We start from the raw sequence: 17,594 nt of genomic DNA on the forward strand, positions 1-17,594 counted from the left end.
CAACCAACCAGTAACCTGCACCCTCTAGACGCTTCCCAAGAGAGGCTGAATCCCTCAGATTTTCACCACATGTCGTGTGTGTGAAGGGAGTCTCCCTGAGCTCTGTTCAGTTTCTTCAACTATTACTACTTTTTGGATCATCTAGATTATATTTCATGTTTTATTTCTCTGACCCTGGCACTAATATGTCGGTAATATGTCAGAGTGGCAGAATACAAGGTAAACTATGAAATATGTCTAACCTTTTCCTCAAAAACTCTCCAGTTCAGAGAGATGAATCTATTATTGGGACAACAGACATTTAAATCTGTCAATCCTGATGAGGACAGTGAGGATTCCTTCACCTCATAGGAGAGGTCACGCCAAGGGTTTCCAGAGGGCTCGCAGGAAAACCATAAAAAAGACTTGCCATTAGTCTTGATAAGGCACTTTTCAGAGAGAGACAATTGGAAAAAAAACCTTCCTCAGAGGCTGATCCTACAACTCTCTATTCCGCCCTGACACTACATCAGGGAAATCCTCCTAACCTGACAATGAGGAGACTTTGACAAAACTCCATGCCTACTATTACTGCCTCCCCAATAATTGCCTCCTCTATGATGGCATCGTCTGACGGTTGCCTACGATGGCCTCTACGACGGTCTTCTATAAGTGCCTTATCTAGGACTGTCTCGTCTACGTCTGTCGTCAGACGGTCGTCCATTGCAGCTGTTTACGACGGCCTCATCGGCGATGGTCGTCTACGACGGCCTCATCTGCGATGGTCGTCTACGACTGCCTCATCTGCGATGGTCGTCTAAGACGGCCTCATCTGCGATGGTCGTCTAAGACGGCCTCATCTGCGATGGTCGTCTACAACTGCCTCATCTGCGATGGTCGTCTACGACGGCCTCATCTGCGATGGTCGTCTAAGACGGCCTCATTTGCGATGGTCGTCTAAGACGGCCTCATTTGCGATGGTCGTCTAAGACGGCCTCATTTGCGATGGTCGTCTTAGACGGCCTCATTTGCGATGGTCGTCTAAGACGGCCTCATTTGCGATGGTCGTCTAAGACGGCCTCATTTGCGATGGGCGTCGACGACGGCCTCATTTGCGATGGGCGTCGACGACGGCCTCATTTGCGATGGGCGTCGACGACGGCCTCATTTGCGATGGGCGTCGACGACGGCCTCATTTGCGATGGGTGTCGACGACGGCCTCATTTGCGATGGGCGTCGACAACGGCCTCATTTGCGATGGGCGTCGACGACGGCCTCATTTGCGATGGGCGTCGACGACGGCCTCATTTGCGATGGGCGTCGACGACGGCCTCATTTGCGATGGGCGTCGACGACGGCCTCATTTGCGATGGGCGTCGACGACGGCCTCATTTGCGATGGGCGTCGACGACGGCCTCATTTGCGATGGGCGTCGACGACGGCCTCATTTGCGATGGGCGTCGACGACGGCCTCATTTGCGATGGGCGTCGACGACGGCCTCATTTGCGATGGGCGTCGACGACGGCCTCATTTGCGATGGGCGTCGACGACGGCCTCATCTGCGATGGGCGTCGACGACGGCCTCCTCTACGACTGTCATTGACTACAGTTTATCTATGATGGTCGTCGACGACGGCCTCGTCTAGGACTGTAGTCTACGACGGCCGCCTCTTCTACGACGGCCGCCTCAATGGTCATCTATGACAGCCTTATCAATGATGGCCCCGTCTACGAATGGCCCCCGTCTACGAATGGCCCCCTCTACGAATGGCCTCCTCTATGACGCTAGTGCCCTATATGGGCTGACAATTCTGCTGTGAAAATGTGTGTGCAACATTGAAGTAACTGACCAAGTACTGCCTGCTAGCTAACTGGAACAACAACTCTGTCCTACCAACATCCCCCAACCCACACCTCCCAGACTGAAGCATCTATCCAACTCTGTGATCTCCAGCTTGTCCATGGCATATCAGTTATCTGTTCCTATTGCTATTAACCAAGTAGTACCAGCAAAAAAATAACTGTCAATGTCCCCTAATGTCTAATCACTCTAGGGCAGGGAGAGTGCCATCCTAGTAGCCTTCACCTGTCGTCCTATCCCCATTGCTTCCCCGACCCTGGTCTCCTCATCTCCACTGGAGTCTGTAGAGACAGGCTATATATCACCAACCGCCCTCTGCAATCTCGATCACTGCCATCTCCGCCACTGGCTCTTGGGCCAGGGATGTTGTAGTATTTTTTCCTTTGCCATCTAATGTACATCTTATTCCCCAGTTCTGGTCTTTCACAGGAGTTCTGCGATACTGACTCGCTCCTCTACCCAGTGCTAGGTGCTCTCCGGGGAGTCGAAGAAATTTGCTTTCCCTGCGTAAATAGCTTTCAACTTTGCAGGGTAGAGGAACATGTATTGGAGATCCATGGCTCTTAAATATTGTTTCACCTCCTGAAAGGACCTGCTTTGCTGCTACCCCTTGATTGTATAGGCAGGGAAATTTAAGTTCTTAGAGTTGCATACTCCCCAGTCGGGGCGCGCCTGGCTGACATTCCTTTTGCTCTCCTCTCTGCTGCCTGGTGGTACAGTGCGACAACTTGCCGCCCACATACAGCCTGTGATTATGTGCAAGTCTTTCTTGGGATAGCCAAGGGAGGCAAAGGTGAGAGGCTTGCGATCTAGTGTCCCACATTGGCAGACCCATCCAGGCTTTAAAATCCTTTCTGTAACCAGTGCTCCCAGGCACAACGCAGCCTGGCCCCCTGCCAAATGCCAGCTATAGCGACAACAGCCCTGGGAGGCTTCTTGCTCTTCCCTCCCGTTCCAGCTGTTTGGAGACCGCCAACCAACATCCACTATCGGGGCCTCTAGCGTCTTTTACCCCCAACTGCATCCGGACTGCCGGGCAACCACAAATCCAGCTCTCCTCCTCTACGTGTGCCCAGTGTAGTCCAGCGGTCAGTGGGCTGTGCACTTTGGGCCCAGCCTCGGCCAGCAGATTAAAGCCTTGTCTGCTTGTAGTCTTTTGACAGTCTTTAGAGGGGACTTAGTCTTCACAGTGCCTAGAGGACACTGTGGGCGGCCAGCAGGGAACCTTCTGTGACCATCCTGGAGGCTAGTATGCAGGATTTTCTTCATCTAAAGTGCGGCCGGCTGGAGGCGCTCTAGATTGCGGCCACCATCTTGATCACAACCCTGGAAATTCTTTGAATCAATTTTCTGACATCCTGACAATGTCTCAAGGTTCTAACCTGAACAGTTTGGCAGTTAACGCCTTCTACCATGTCCATGTTTGGCAAATTTATGTTTCATATTAGTCGTTCACCTAGGGGGGCATAATATATGTGAAAGCTTTCTCCTCTGTTTTTCAGAAAGAGTAGGAATAGTTGCCGCAGTCTACATAAGTTTTTGTCATGTCTATTCTGCGGAGCAATATTTTGTTAAATTCTATATTTTGCATACAAATTATTTCCTTGCTGTATAAATGAGTCTACAATCTGTTCGTTAAACATGCTGCGGTTTGTACTTAATTTGTATTCAATGTCAAGGTTTAATTAGGAGCCTCCTGAATGCTGAGGTTGCACAATATATGCCAAGGTGCCTACTTCTGATTCCACATCATGCCTCTTTGATCCACCATACACTTCATGTCCTTTTACCTCATACAAGCTTTTTTCCCTCATCTATCACTTATCCTATTGGTCTGTTTCTCCTCACTTCCTTTTCAGTCTTCCTTTCTCCTGCTTGATGTTAGTCACGTGAAAAATAGGGTTCAGTCCCAAAAAATGAATGGCATGACCCAATACCTACAAGCACAAATTTGTTTTTTCTCTGTTCATAGTAGTACACATGCATGTAACTGTAAGGAAAAAATACATGAAGCAATTTCCCTTGATAACTGAACACTTGCACATTAAATAAAAACACACTAAAGAAAATGTGGTACAAAGTATTGGAGTTAAAGTATTTCTTCAGTGCACAATGGTCATGAGCGGAAGGGAGTTTATTTTTTTTTCCATTGCACTGCCTGTTCATGTAGATCCATTAGCTCATGCCTCAGAATTTTAGTAATACTTTCCACGAAGTTATGTCTAGATTCCTTCCATTTTAGTGTGTGATAGCAGTCTAGTAATTGTTTCTTTGATTTTTTTTTGCTAAAATGTGTTCTTTCATTTCAAGGCTTACATCAAAATCTATCAAGGGGAGGAGCTGCCACACCCAAAGTCCATGCTGCAGGTATTGTATTTTTTGTTGATTTATGTGGAGATTGAGCCAATTACCCGATGCAGGTGGATAGGTGATGCGCCAAATCCAACTATCAGAGGTGGATCTACCTTCCTCCGGGGTCTTCTAAAATCTCTGTCAGTGTTGCCAATGTTCAGTTTTGATAGGCGAGTAAGCCTAAAAAATGCTAGCCACTCCATAAAAATCACACCCTTTAGTGAGAGGCAAGGGCTTCTGTTTCCCCCACTTGGGACTTTCCAAAATCTGTTTTGTTACTACTGTGTATCGCGAAAAACAGATGATGGAGAGGAAGAGTGCAAAGTTCTTTAAATCGGTAACAATCTCATGAGTGACTTCCTCCAATCCATCATGCAATAGTACTGTTTAAACTTCAACTTTTACAGGAGATGGCCACTATTAAGGCCATTGGTTCTCCTTTGAACACAGAGCTTGAGCCTTCTCAAAGGAATGCTCTCTGCCCTTGTATTTGACCAGAATTCATTTACTCCAACTCCTCTGTCACAGTTTTTAATATTTTGACAATTGTTTAGATCCCTTGGGTATGTAGCGGTCAATCCTGGATAATCAGATTTGCAAAACCTGAAATTGGGGCAGGCCATAGAGAAAGAAGAGGGACTTAAAGTTGGTACCAACCCAGAAGGACCACTGTGGCAGTAAACCCTGACATGGGACTGAAACACTCATTTAGACTTATAAGCAAATGAGACACAAAAACAATAAAGACCAGTGTTTTAGAAACTGCAGGTTTTTTTTCTTTATTAACTATTCGGAAGATTTTGGAACCCCAGAGGAAAATATAATGGGTCTCTTACATAACACTCATTCGGTATAGCTTTTGTTGTTGCATTCTGGACTTGTAGCCCTATGTTTATAATGGTAAACATCAAACGTCAAGCACCAGAAAGTAAATTATAAAACTTAGGATTTGAAGGGAAAACACAGTAGATGAATACTCGTGGAATTATAAATGGAATTATTTGAATGAACTAACAGAAATGTTCAAGCCCTTTTCCAGACTTGACATAGAATTAAAATTGTGCCGCCATGTGTTAAAAGTTGGTTGATGAAAATACTGAAAAATATTTTACGAAATAACCCCTCTACTTCCACTATATGCTGATTAGAGGTTGGGAGGGGTGGGGGCTCAGGGGGAGTTTGGGATGTATGGGGTTGGGGGCAGGGGGGTTGGGAGGGGCTGGTGGGGTGGTTTGGGGCGTGACCGGGATGTCTGGTCATTGTAAATTGTTGCCCCCTCCCTTGCTTAATTGTATCCGTTACCACAAATAAATGAACTCCTTCATTGTTTGCTTAGGAGAAGATTGTTCTGGAACTGTAGCCCCTTGGTGAGATGTCTAAAGATCTACTCTACAATCGAAATTGTCTGAAACCCTTCAGGGTGTCTTCACCAAACCTAATTGGTGGTTTCCACAGCACCATCTTCGGCAATAGACCTACTCTTGAAGCCCTGAAAACCTAGAGGCAGCCATTAAGCAGTGGCTGCTACTGGAACAAACATCTGGGGCGAGTCGGAGATGGAATCGTCCCTGGCACCGCCTCATGGGTTGCCGAGCAATCTACGCCTCATTCTGGGCCCCGGTTGAGGGAGGGCTTCTTGTCACGCCCCAGGACCATCTCGTTCGCCCGCGCAGATGGCTACCTCTGTGGAGGTCGGCGCTGTTCTGGAGCCAGTCCGGCTCCAGCTCCACTTCGGTCGCCGGAGGGTGCCGACACTCCGCCTCAGGCAGCGGACTCTACGGCTCCACGCAGGGGTCGTGCCGCGGATTTGTCTTCGGATGCTCCTTCTCCGGAGGCAGCCTGAATTTTGGTGTCGTCCTCCCTGGAGACGGGTCACCGTGTGGTGTCTTTTTCACCGGCGTTGAAGGGCGGTTCTCCACCTTTCCTGCGGCAGAGGTGTTCGTCGGAAGAGCAGCAGGTCCCTCATTCGTCCGCCCCTTCTGACTTCCAGGTCTGGCCCTTGCCCGCCCCGCTTGGCCTCAGGGATGACCGCTTTAGTTTGCAGCAGTCGCCCACGGTATAGCTGCTTTCCCCGCCGCGGGCCCTATGGAGGCAGGTGCGGCCTTCGCTCACACGGTGTCCACGGCTGTGGTCATCCTGCGTATGGGTGACCCGGTGGCTCACTTTCCGGCGAACCATCTACTGGAGGTTCTTCACCAGGGCTCTGGTGAGCGGCAACTATTGCTTCCATTTGAAGGGGTGGATCTAGCTTGCGACCAAGATGGCCGCTTGAGCCGAGAACTCCGATAGACCGCCACATATCCGACTAATTATCCTACAGCTGTGGCACTTCTCTCCCCCTACAGTGTCCTATAATCCCGGAGGCACAGGATAACAGATCGCACGAGGGCCGACTCGCCTACCTGCTCACTCTGTGGAGATACGGTTCCCTCGATGCTGCGGCGGACTCGCCCCGAGTTGTTGGCGGGCTGAGCCTTGAATCCCTCCTTCTTCCCTCCGGCTGGCTCGGGGGCGACGTCTGGCTCCTACTGCGACTCGGCTGTGGATTCTGCGGGGCTGTGGACTGGCCAGTCTGCTGGAGAGGGAGCTGGCTGCCACCTTCCGTGATCGCTGCCTCGTGACTGCCGGGGGAGGAGCTGGCGGCCTGGGAGTGCTGCGGAATGGCCCTGCTGGAGCGGTGTTTTCTGGTGAGCGCAGGCTCCTTGGACGCAGGCTGGGGAGCGGCCCGAGACGTTTGCAGGCGCGGCGGTGAGACCTTCTTTACGACCCTCCTACCTCTTTGGTGGCTGCCGGTCAGGCTGGTTTTCTCCCTGCGCCTCCCCCCTCGCCTGGATTCTGACTCTGATACGGCCTGCGATTGCCTATGAGGTGAGGCCTACTGCTCGGCCCCGATTGCTCCTGATACTGGGATTTATTGTTTCTGGAGCGGGGCGGCTTGACCTGAGGCGCAGCGAGCCCCAGCACTCTGGGGTCTGTGAGGGCTGATGAGCGTGGACTGTTGCTGGGCCCCCCCTCTCCCTGGATAGTATGGTGGAGCATTTCTCGGGGGCTGCTGTGGATGCCTGCTGAGGGGAGCCCTACTACTTGTGACCGTGTGCTGCCCGAGGACCTTTCTACACAGGGTCTTTGCCCTGACAGCTGGGGTCCAGCCTTGGGAGGGGAGCGCTGCTCGACTCCCCCCACCCCCCCCCCCCCCCCCCCCCTTCTGATTCTTGATGCGGCGTGGCGGACCGGCCGTGAACAGACCACGGGCGGGGTGAACAGAACTGCCGGAGGCTGGGACCTGTTTTCTATCAAGTAGAGGTACGGTGACTAACACTGCGACGTTTAACCCACGCTCGGGTAACTCCGAGGGCCTGGTGAGGGGTTCGGCTGTTTGAACCTCCCCTCGGATGTATACGCAGGGCACTGGGACTGGGCTTCATTAGCCCCCCCCAATTCACCTCGCGTTCCACAGTTTGAGTTCTGCTGGTGGGGGGAGGTGCAGTACTCTGGCTCGGGGACTCTACTGACTGGGTGAAAGCTGAGGGGCCTGGTGAGGCCGCCATGTTGCAATATTTGTGACTAGCTCCCTGAGTGCCTTTCCTAATACCTGGACTGGGCTGAACGATCTCGGGGCCCTTCCTGTGTGTTGTCTGATAGCGTTGTGCGAAAACGATTTTCACCTTCTGTGTTTACTGTCTATGCCTGTTACAGTTAAAAATTGCAGTTTTAGCCTGCCTGTAATTGCATATTTTATCACCTGTGTTGTGTTTTAAATGTGTGGTTTTCCCTGCCCATTATTGCCTTCATTTAGTGTGTTGAATTGTGGGATTTGCAGTCCAACCTCTGTAGTTTGTACCTCTCATTCCTGGGTGACAAATCTGTTTTCCCATTTCTTCTTTTCTCTGTGCTTAGGCCTGTGTGCTCAAACAGTGCGCCCCAGCCACCATTTTGTGTTCACAAGCCAGTGAGGCCAGCCCTCCTCCCAGTCCCCCTCTTCCCTCCTCCAGCAACAGGGATTTTCTACATCAGAGGGTGCTTCTGTGAGCTGTTTAAACTGTATTTACTGGGGCCTGTGCACTTCGTTTTTTGGCCAGCAGGGGGAGTAAAGCTTTATTCAAACAGTTTTGTTAGATTTCGAGTTAGTGAAGCCTTTACCTGTTGAAGTCCAAAGTTGTGGATTGAGCCTGTCTGTCTCCTAGGAGATTCTGAACAGGAGCAAGCAGCTGCTCAGACCCCACCCCCAGGCCAGCAGACCATTGGCTATTCCGCTACCAGGCAAGTCTGAGCCCTCCTCTCACACCTGCCCAGGCCCCTTAAGGCCTTGCTGGGTGCACCCCAAATCATTCTCCTCCATCTTGTGAGTTGCAGCTCACATGTGCCCCAGATTGCAGTGAGCAGAAGTGGTAAGGAGACAGACTAGTGCTGTCTCTTCCCAAGACAAAAAGTTGTCTAAAAAACGATTTTCACTTTCTGTGTTTACTGTCTATGCCTGTGGTTGTTACAGTTAAAAATTGTAGTTTTAGCCTGCCTGTAATTGCATATTTTATCACCTGTGGTGGTTTTTAAATGTGTGGTTTTCCCTGCCCATGATTGCCTTCATTTAGTGTGTTGAATTGTGGGATTTGCAGTCCAACCTCTGTATATACACCACGCACAACACTATGCACCGATTAATGTACCAGCATGCACCACCAACCCAACCAAACCACATCTACACACCCTACTATCCCAAGTACCACACATGTCCACCATCACCCACAAACAGTACACAACTCTATCCTATACTACTAACCAATACACTCATTACTAACACGCCAATCAACACCATAAATAACTGCATCCCACTCAGACACGCTCTCCCTGCTGTAATTACACCTAACAGTCCACCATTTATCACTAACAAATATATAATGATCCTTCCATCAGTTGACTTAAAAAAAATCCTTCACTCTTTTATCCCTCCACTATCCTTTTTCTATCAAAATTAACAGACTAACATGTTCACTTCTCAAATTCCATATTCCACTATACTAATATACTTCCCAAATAACTGAATAACATATCTACTACTACTCAAATTACTTCATATTTATACTATACTAATTTTCAACACTAATCCTTTATGGGTTCCGGAGTGGTGTGCTACTCGCCAAAAAAAGCGCTTCAACACCCTTCAGGGGTAACAAGTGCTATATGAATGCAAATCTTTCTTCCCCTTTTATCCATCCGCTATTCTTCTCACTCCAAGTAACTGACTAATATCCACCACTGAAATTACCTCATATTCCTCCATATTAATTCACCACTAATCCTTTATAGGCTCCCTGAATAGCTTGCGTCAACAAGCGAGCGATAAATAAATACAAACTTTTGTCCTACTGTATCCTTCTGCTATCATTCCAAATCCAAATAACTGACTAACCTATCCACCACTTAAAATGTACTTGCATGTTTCACTATACTAATTCAACACTAATCCTCTGTGGGTCCCGTAGTAGTGTGCTACCCGCCGAAAAAGCGTTTCGACGCCTCGTCAGGGGTAGTATGCGCTATATAAATGCAATTAACAATACAATACAATATGGGGCGAGTGGATAGGACTCAACCCAAATTGTCTTTTGACCCTAAGCGGACCAAACCTGGCGAGCCTGTGACGGAGGGTGGCGCTGACTAGCAGGTACAAGTCGCGGAGGACCAGAGCCAGGACATTCGCGACCTACTATTGTCCATGGAAAAGAACCTCTTAAGCGGAATAACCTCCCTTATCACCAAGATGGATGCCCTAACCTGTAGAATAGACCGCATCGCCGAAAGACTGGATAAGCACGCAGAAAGGCTTGATATGTCGGAGTGCAAGCTGACAAACGGAAGAGGCGTAAACTGTTCTTGATACGGAGCATAAACAGATGGGCAGAGTGCTCCAAGTCCTACAGGATAAAACAGAAGACCTAGAGGCCCGTTCCCGGCGCTGTAATCTCCGCATTACATGCCTGCCGGAGTCTACAGCTACTGGGAACATGGAACTCTTCACGGAGAATCTGTTAAACACTGCTGGGAGACTTTTCTTTATCAAATATTTTTGTGGTAGAAAGGGCGCACCGATCTCTGGGCCCAAGATTAGCGCCAGGTGCACCCCCCAGAAAGATCATAGCGAAGCTGCTAAACTACAGGGACAGGGAAGTCGCACTTAAGCTAGACCGTGAGAAACAGCCATTGAGATGAGGGGTCGACTATTTCGCTGTTTCCAGATTTTACAGCCAAGGTTCAGGAGGCGCGCCGCTTATTTGCCCCTATGAAAAGACAACTCCGAGAACTCTGAGCAGTCTACGCCATGCTGTACCCTGCGAAATTGTTAATCTGAAAGAGACACGTTAGTATTAGATTCCTTACCTTAGAATATCCCCAGGCGTCAGACTGGATCCGGAATTTTTTTTGCGTAGCAGTACCCTTGCGCGTCGGTAGACGTCTGCGGCTCCGCGTCCGGCGCCGTGATGACGTCGTCTGAGTACTTAGACGCCGCCTCCGCGTGCTGACGTCAGTTCTTCTTTTTTCCACGCCAGCAGCGCAGATCCGGAAAAAGTGGTACCTTAGTCACTTTTTGACTAAATCCTTTTGATCTTTTTGATCTCCTTTTTCGAGTCTTCGACTCCGAAACGGTGCCGGTAGGGATGCCTGGTTTCAAGCCCTGTGAGGATTGCGACCGACTGATGTCGGTAACGGACCCTCACCGTCCGGCTTCATACCCTTCGGTCCCTGGGCCTTACGCGACGCCGGAGGAGATCGAGCGGTTCCTCATGGCCATGAGGTCCCTCTCTCCTCCTCAGCGCCTTCGGGCCCAGCGGACCCGTCTGGGGGTCCTAGCGGGTCGGGGGCTCCGACGCCGTCGGGTGCTTCGGCTCCGACGCAGCCGGCGCCTTCGGGCCCGGCGTCGCAGGGCCCCGCTGGATCCGGTTCCGGGTCGTCGCCGGTGGATTTAACGACCTCCCCGGCGCCGACCCCTCAGGTGTCACCACCGGCGCCGTCCTCTGGCGGCGCCGTCCCCGACGCCTCCCTCGACCCGGTTCCGGCACCGCTTCAGACGCCGTTCGGAGAGTTTACTTTCCATGAACCGGCCCCATCCTTTGCCAACCCTGAGTACCAGGAGATGGGTGATGAGGAGGATTGGGAAGGGTCTGAGGACCCTCTGGCACGTGAATGCCAGTCTCAAGAGGACTGGGCAGGTGAACTTGGGGAGGCCAGTGGTATAGACACTTCGCCTGACACTGGTTTTGTTTTGCCTCCTACCGTGGCTACGGAGGAGGGGGCAACCTATGGTGTGGTGTTCATGAGGGCAGCCAAGGCCTTGGGCCTTGAGCTCCCTGTCGCGGCCGTGAGGACTAACCTCCTCTCCGAGGTCCTTAAGCCGCAGTCCTGCTCGGCCGAGCCTCTGCTGCCGTTTAACGAGGCCTTAACCGACGTTCTTTTGGGCACTTGGTCCAAGCCCGCTACGGGTTCGCCCGTAGATAGGAACGTGGCCAGACGCCGGCCCCCGGCGACCCATGTTTCCTGTCCACCCACCCCACCCCCGAGAGCCTGGTCATCCAGGCCTCCAATTCCCAGACCGCATTCCCGTCGGCTCCGCCAGACAGGGAATCCAAGAGGTACGAGCAGTACGGTAAAAAGATCTTCTCGTCCCTTAGTCTGGGTCTGCGGTCTTCCAACACTGCATGCCTCTTTGGCCGCTACACCCACTCTCTGTGGGATACGGTTGCGGAAGTGCTGCCAGAGTGTCCGTTGCAGGTACGGGCCAAACTCGGCCAAGCCCACGTGGAGGGCCGGGATGCAGCCAAATATTCTATCCGGTGTGGGCTGGATACCACCGACTCACTAGGTAGAGCGATGGCTACGACGGTGGCGGTCAGACGCCACGCCTGGTTGAGGTCTGCCAACTTTTCGGCCGATGTCCAAAACACACTGATGGACATGCCGTTTGATGGCCGTCGCCTCTTTGGCGACAAGCAGACCATGCGCTTGAGCGCTTTAAGGACTCCAGGGCTACGGCCAAGTCCTTGGGCCTCTCGGCCCGCGCCAGCAATCGGCTGCCTTTCACTCCTTTCGTGGCCACGGAAGGGGTGTTCCCACACGTGCTGCCAGCCACGCTCCGCAAGGTAATACCCAATGCGGGGTCGGGGACAACGGCGAGGTCAGGCCACACCTTCCCCCGCAGCATCTGCCTCAAAACCCTCCTAGTCAATGCTTTCAGGCCCATGTGATGCCAGTGGGGGGGGGGCAGGGTTCGCCATCACCTCCTCCACTGGCGCACTGTCACGTCGGACAGGTGGGTGCTGCAGATCCTCCGAAGGGGCTACTCCCTCCCCTTCGAGGCGACCCCTCCAGCCATGCCACCGCATAACCACAGTGTATCGGGGGATCATTTGCGACTTCTGCAGGAGGAAGTTACGGCCCTCTTGGCCAAGGGGGCCATCGAGCGCGTTCCTGGGCCAGAAGTAGGGTATGGTTGCTACTCCCACTACTTTCTGGTACCCAAGAAGGGCAAGGGGGGGCCTACGCCCTATCTTGGACCTCCAGAATGTCAACGGCTTCCTCCGGAAGGAGAAGTTCAAAATGCTGACACTGGCTCAGGTTCTAGCTGCCCTGGACCCAGGAGACTGGATGCTAGCTTTGGTCTTGCAGGACACTTATTTCCACATCCCCGGCCCACCGGCGCTACCTGCGGTTCACGGTTGGCCATGAGCACTTTCAGTATACCGTGCTCCCCTTCGGCCTTACCAGCGCCCCACGGGTGTTCACAAAGGTGATGGCGGTGGTCGCAGCTCATCTGCGCAGGTTAGGGGTTTCAGTCTTCCCCTACCTCGACGACTGGTTGTTGAAGGCGGGCTTGCCCCAGACAGTCATCAGCCACCTCCAGACTACGGCAGACCTCCTGCACTCGCTGGGGTTCTCCATCAATGTGCCAAAGTCACACCTGTGCCCCTCTCAGAAGCTCCTCTTCATCGGAGCGGTTCTCGACTCGGCGCGGTTTCGGGTTTATCCACCCGAACAGCGGGTCCGGGATATTCAGGCTCTGATTCCCATCTTTCGGCCGTTATCCCGGGTCTCGGTCAGGTTGACGCTGCGGCTTCTGGGGCTGATGGCCTCCTGCATCCTACTGGTGCATCACGCCAGGTGGCGGATGCGGGCTCTGCAGTGGGACCTGAAGTTTCAGTGGGCCCAGCATCAAGGCAACCTGTCCGACCACGTCCTGATCTCGGAGGGCACTGCCAGACAGTTGCAGTGGTGGCTCACGGACCGCGATTGGGTCAGCGGCAGATCCCTCTCCCTTCCCCAACCGGAGCACGTAGTTGTGACGGACGCGTCCCTCCAGGGCTGGGGGGCCACATGGGAGAGGCGGAGATCAGAGGCCTCTGGTCTCCGGCGGAGGCCCGGCTCCACATCAACCTGTTGGAGTTACGGGCGATTAGTCTAGCACTGAAGGCATTCCTCCCCTCTGTACGGGGGAGTGTAGTGCAGGTGTTCACGGACAACACCACCGCCATGTGGTACTGCAACAAACAGGGCGGGGTGGGGTCGTGGACCCTTTGCCAGGAGGCTCTGCGCCTCTGGCAATGGCTGGAACGCCAGGGCGTGACCCTGGTGGCTCAACACCTGGCAGGTTCTCTGAACGCCAGGGCGGACGAGCTCAGCCGTCGGTGCATGATGGATCACGAATGGCGTCTGAACTCGGACGTGGCGCAAGGCCTCTTTCAGCAATGGGGAGAGCCTTGGTTAGATCTATTCGCCACCGAAGAGAACACGCAATGTCATCTGTTCTGCGCGTTGGAATTTCCAAGGTGGCATTCGCTCGGAGACACTTTTCGTCGCGAGTGGAGTTGCGGTCTATTGTACGCCTTTCCGCCTATACCACTTCTGCCCAGAGTGCTGAAGAAGATCAAGCGCGACCGGGCCCAAGTCATCCTTGTGGCTCCGGACTGGGCACGAAGGTACTGGTATCCAGAGCTACTCAGTATGTCAGTCGATCCCCCGGTTCGTATGCCTCTTCGGGAGGACCTTCTGTCGCAGCAGCAGGGGACGGTCCTCCACCCGAACCTGTCCAGTCTCCACCTCCATGCTTGGAGATTGAGCGGCGACAGTTGAGGCCATTTGACTTGCCTCCTGAAGTCTGTAATGTCATTCTGGCAGCCAGGCGTCCCTCCACAAAGTCGGTATACGTCTGCCGGTGGAACAGATTTGTGGCATGGTGCACAGCAAAGGCTGTGGATCCTCTTGCTGCCCCTCTCTCTGAGGTTCTTCTCTTCCTTCTTTCTCTTGCCCGGCAGGGCTCTGCTCTGGGCACTATCAAGGGCTACCTTTCAGGCTTTCTGAGGCTGCCTGATCAACCTTCTTTGTTCAAGTCCCCCATTGTAAATAAGGGCATCACACACACGTTCCCTCCTGTTCCGTTTGTGATGCCTCAGTGGGACTTGAACCTTGTTCTTACTTTTCTGATGTGCGCTCCCCTTGAGCCACTTCACAACTGTCCTCTCCGTCCTCTTACGCTGAAGACTGCTTTCCTGGTTGCCATCACCTCTGCCAGGAGAGTGAGTGAGCTCCAGGCCCTTTCTTGTACTCCACCTTTCCTTTCTGTCCATCCGGACAAAGTGGTGTTGCGTACTAAACCATCTTTCCTGCCCAAGGTTGTCACGGCCTTCCACATCGGGCAGTCTATCACCTTTCCGCCACCGCATCCCTCTAAAGAGGAAGAGCGGCTCCACCGTCTGGACCCAAAACGTGCGCTCTCATTCTATTTGGATCGCACGCGCCAGTTCCGGGTGGATGACCAACTCTTTGTTGGTTATGTGGGCGCTAAGAAGGGGAAAGCGGTGCACAAGAGGACCATCTCCCGGTGGATCATATTGTGTATCCAGGCATGTTACTCCTTGGCTAGAAAGGAGCCCCCTGTTGGATTGCGGGCTCATTCCACCCGAGCCACGGCGACTACAACTGCCCTGGGCCGGGGAGTGCCCTTACAAGACATCTGTCAGGCAGCTACGTGGGCATCGCTGCACACGTTTGCACGACACTACTGCCTGGACAGCCAAGTCCGGAGGGATTGCTTCTTTGGCCGTTCTGTCCTCCAGGACTTTCTGGTGTGATTATTGGTTCGCAGACCCACCACCGGGGTTGGTATTGCTGGGGTATCTATTCTAAGGTAAGGAATCTAATACTAACGTGTCTCTTTGAGATGCGCAAGTTACTACTTGTGTAACGACATATCTGTAAGAGACATTAGTTGGTATTAGATTCCTTACCGACCCAACAATCCTCCCCGTTCTGCGAACCGATATCTAGGGTTAGGGTTATCCCCTTTCAGGGCCCTAGTTTCAATGGCACCAGTGTTGGTTTTTAACATGGCTCAGCGCTTCTGGCGCGGAAAAGCTGTGTCTAAGAACTGACGTCAGCACGCGGAGGCGGCGTCTAAGTACTCCAACGACGTCATCACGACGCCCACGACGGACGCGGAGCCGCAGACGACGTCTACCGACGCGCAAGGGTACTGCTACGCAAAAAATATTCCGAATCCAGTCTGACGCCTGGGGATATTCTAAGGTAAGGAATCTAATACTAACTAATGTCTCTTACAGATATATCGTTACACAAGTAGTAACTTGTGCATCGCCAGGGACGCTCGCATATTTTCACAGACCCAAAGGCCTTACAAAAAGCGCTGAAAGACTGGGTGAAGGAGAAGCGATCTCACCCGGACCAACATCACCTGAGCGAAGCATCGGGAGGACACATGGACAAACAAGATTGACTCTGACATGTAACCTAGAACTATTGAGTGGGGCCTGATGTTGATGGGGAGGGTAGGAGTTTTGTCCTTTGGATGCTACTGGGCTGGGGTCGTGACATACGTAGCTGAGGGGGCCGGACCCTCTGATAGCGCTCCTTGCGGATATTGTTCTTTCATCTGCGGGGGGGGGGGGGGGTTCTGCATACTCAGGAAGGGGTTGACACATTGCGATGCCCTTTAGATGCTGCCTGACTCAACTTGGCCTTCTGTTGAAGATGGGAGGGGTCTGCTGCGACAAACCAATGTCGGGCGGGTTTGTGGAATTGATCTATGATGTTTCTATACCTCCTGGGGACTAGTCAAGTTATGTAATGCTACTCTTTCTCACAGCTGTGAGTATTTCTACGGGGCGGGGCGAGGAGCTGGATCATTGGGAATCCCACACCCTTATTGTGGTGCGAACTACATCCACCCCTTCGTGAATTACACCTGGGATGTGTTTTGTTGTTTGGGATTGGGTGGGTTTTACTTTTGGATGGGAGGGATGGTACCGCAGCCAAGTTGGGGTTGGGCAGGCGTGGGAGGGGGTTGGGGGGAGAGGTTGCAGCTAGGAAAGTTAAAATACTCACTCTTGCTGATTGTTCATATGTGCTGAATGCTTATGGGATTGCAGTTTAAAGAGATCGGCCCTCTAGAGTCTGGTTGGGCACGAGTACGGGGTGAGTACAGGTTGGGAATGTTTTTGGATGTATTGATTATTTTGTTAACACATGTTGAACAGGCGTGGAGTGACATGGTCCAGTTGAGATTATCCTTCTTGTCATTGGGCGGCATCCACTTTTTATGGCAGACACATTGACAGCTCCCCCTTATACTGCAAATGACGCTCTGGTCCAGCTAACTTGGAACGTGCGTGGTCTTAACGACTACCGCAAGGTTCGGAAAGTACTAAGCTACCTTCACAGACAGAATGTTGATGTAGCCCTCCTACAGGAGACGCACCTCCGACCGGACGGCCCCATCTTATGTGCTAACGGTCTATTGCTGTGGGCTTCACGTCACACGCTAGAGGGGTCCTGACCTGGGTAAACCCAAAGTCACAGTTGCAGCTCACACCCCTGGAATCAGACAGGGAGGGTCGATTTGCCATATCTCGATGCTGTGGGAAGGGACTAGACCTTTTCCTTTTCAATGTCTATGGTCCTTACTATGACCTACCAGATTTTTACTCAGTTGACTGCCCTGACTCAACAACACGGCAAGGACCACATTTTGTCGGGAGGGGATTTTAACTTTACTAGACACCCGGCGTTTGACAGGTCTGATGGCCCAGACAGACTGCCCTCTTCCTCAGCTAGATTTGTTGAGACATCCCTGATGAGGTTGGACATTTGCGATGTCTGGCGACCGACATACCCGACAGGGTGGGTACACGCACTACTCGGCACAACATAATATTCACACAAGAATAGACTATTGGTTCGCGTCACAACATCTACTTCCACAAATCCATACTTGCACGATCCTTCCCCGTACCTATTCTGATCATTCACCACTACTACTGAAACTTGCTTCACCTAATAAACTGATCCCCCCCATTTTTGTGGCGCTTCCCGCCATATTCCCTCCTTGACGCGGTGTTC

At 52.2% G+C, this 17,594-nt stretch overlaps 1 protein-coding gene across 3 annotated transcripts in view; it reads left to right on the top strand.

Annotated features, from left to right (window-relative positions):
• Positions 1-17,594, top strand: part of ATL2 (atlastin GTPase 2) — a 614,707-nt gene that overhangs the window by 519,547 nt on the left and 77,566 nt on the right. For all 3 annotated transcript variants that reach the window (XM_078649021.1, XM_078649023.1, XM_078649022.1), the window contains exon 10: positions 4,152-4,208. In XM_078649021.1, coding sequence (XP_078505147.1) covers positions 4,152-4,208 — 57 coding nt within the window. The remainder of the gene's footprint in view (positions 1-4,151; positions 4,209-17,594) is intronic.

The sequence above is a fragment of the Lissotriton helveticus genome, chromosome 6 (genome assembly GCF_964261635.1).
Source record: "Lissotriton helveticus chromosome 6, aLisHel1.1, whole genome shotgun sequence".
NCBI lineage: Eukaryota > Metazoa > Chordata > Amphibia > Caudata > Salamandridae > Lissotriton > Lissotriton helveticus.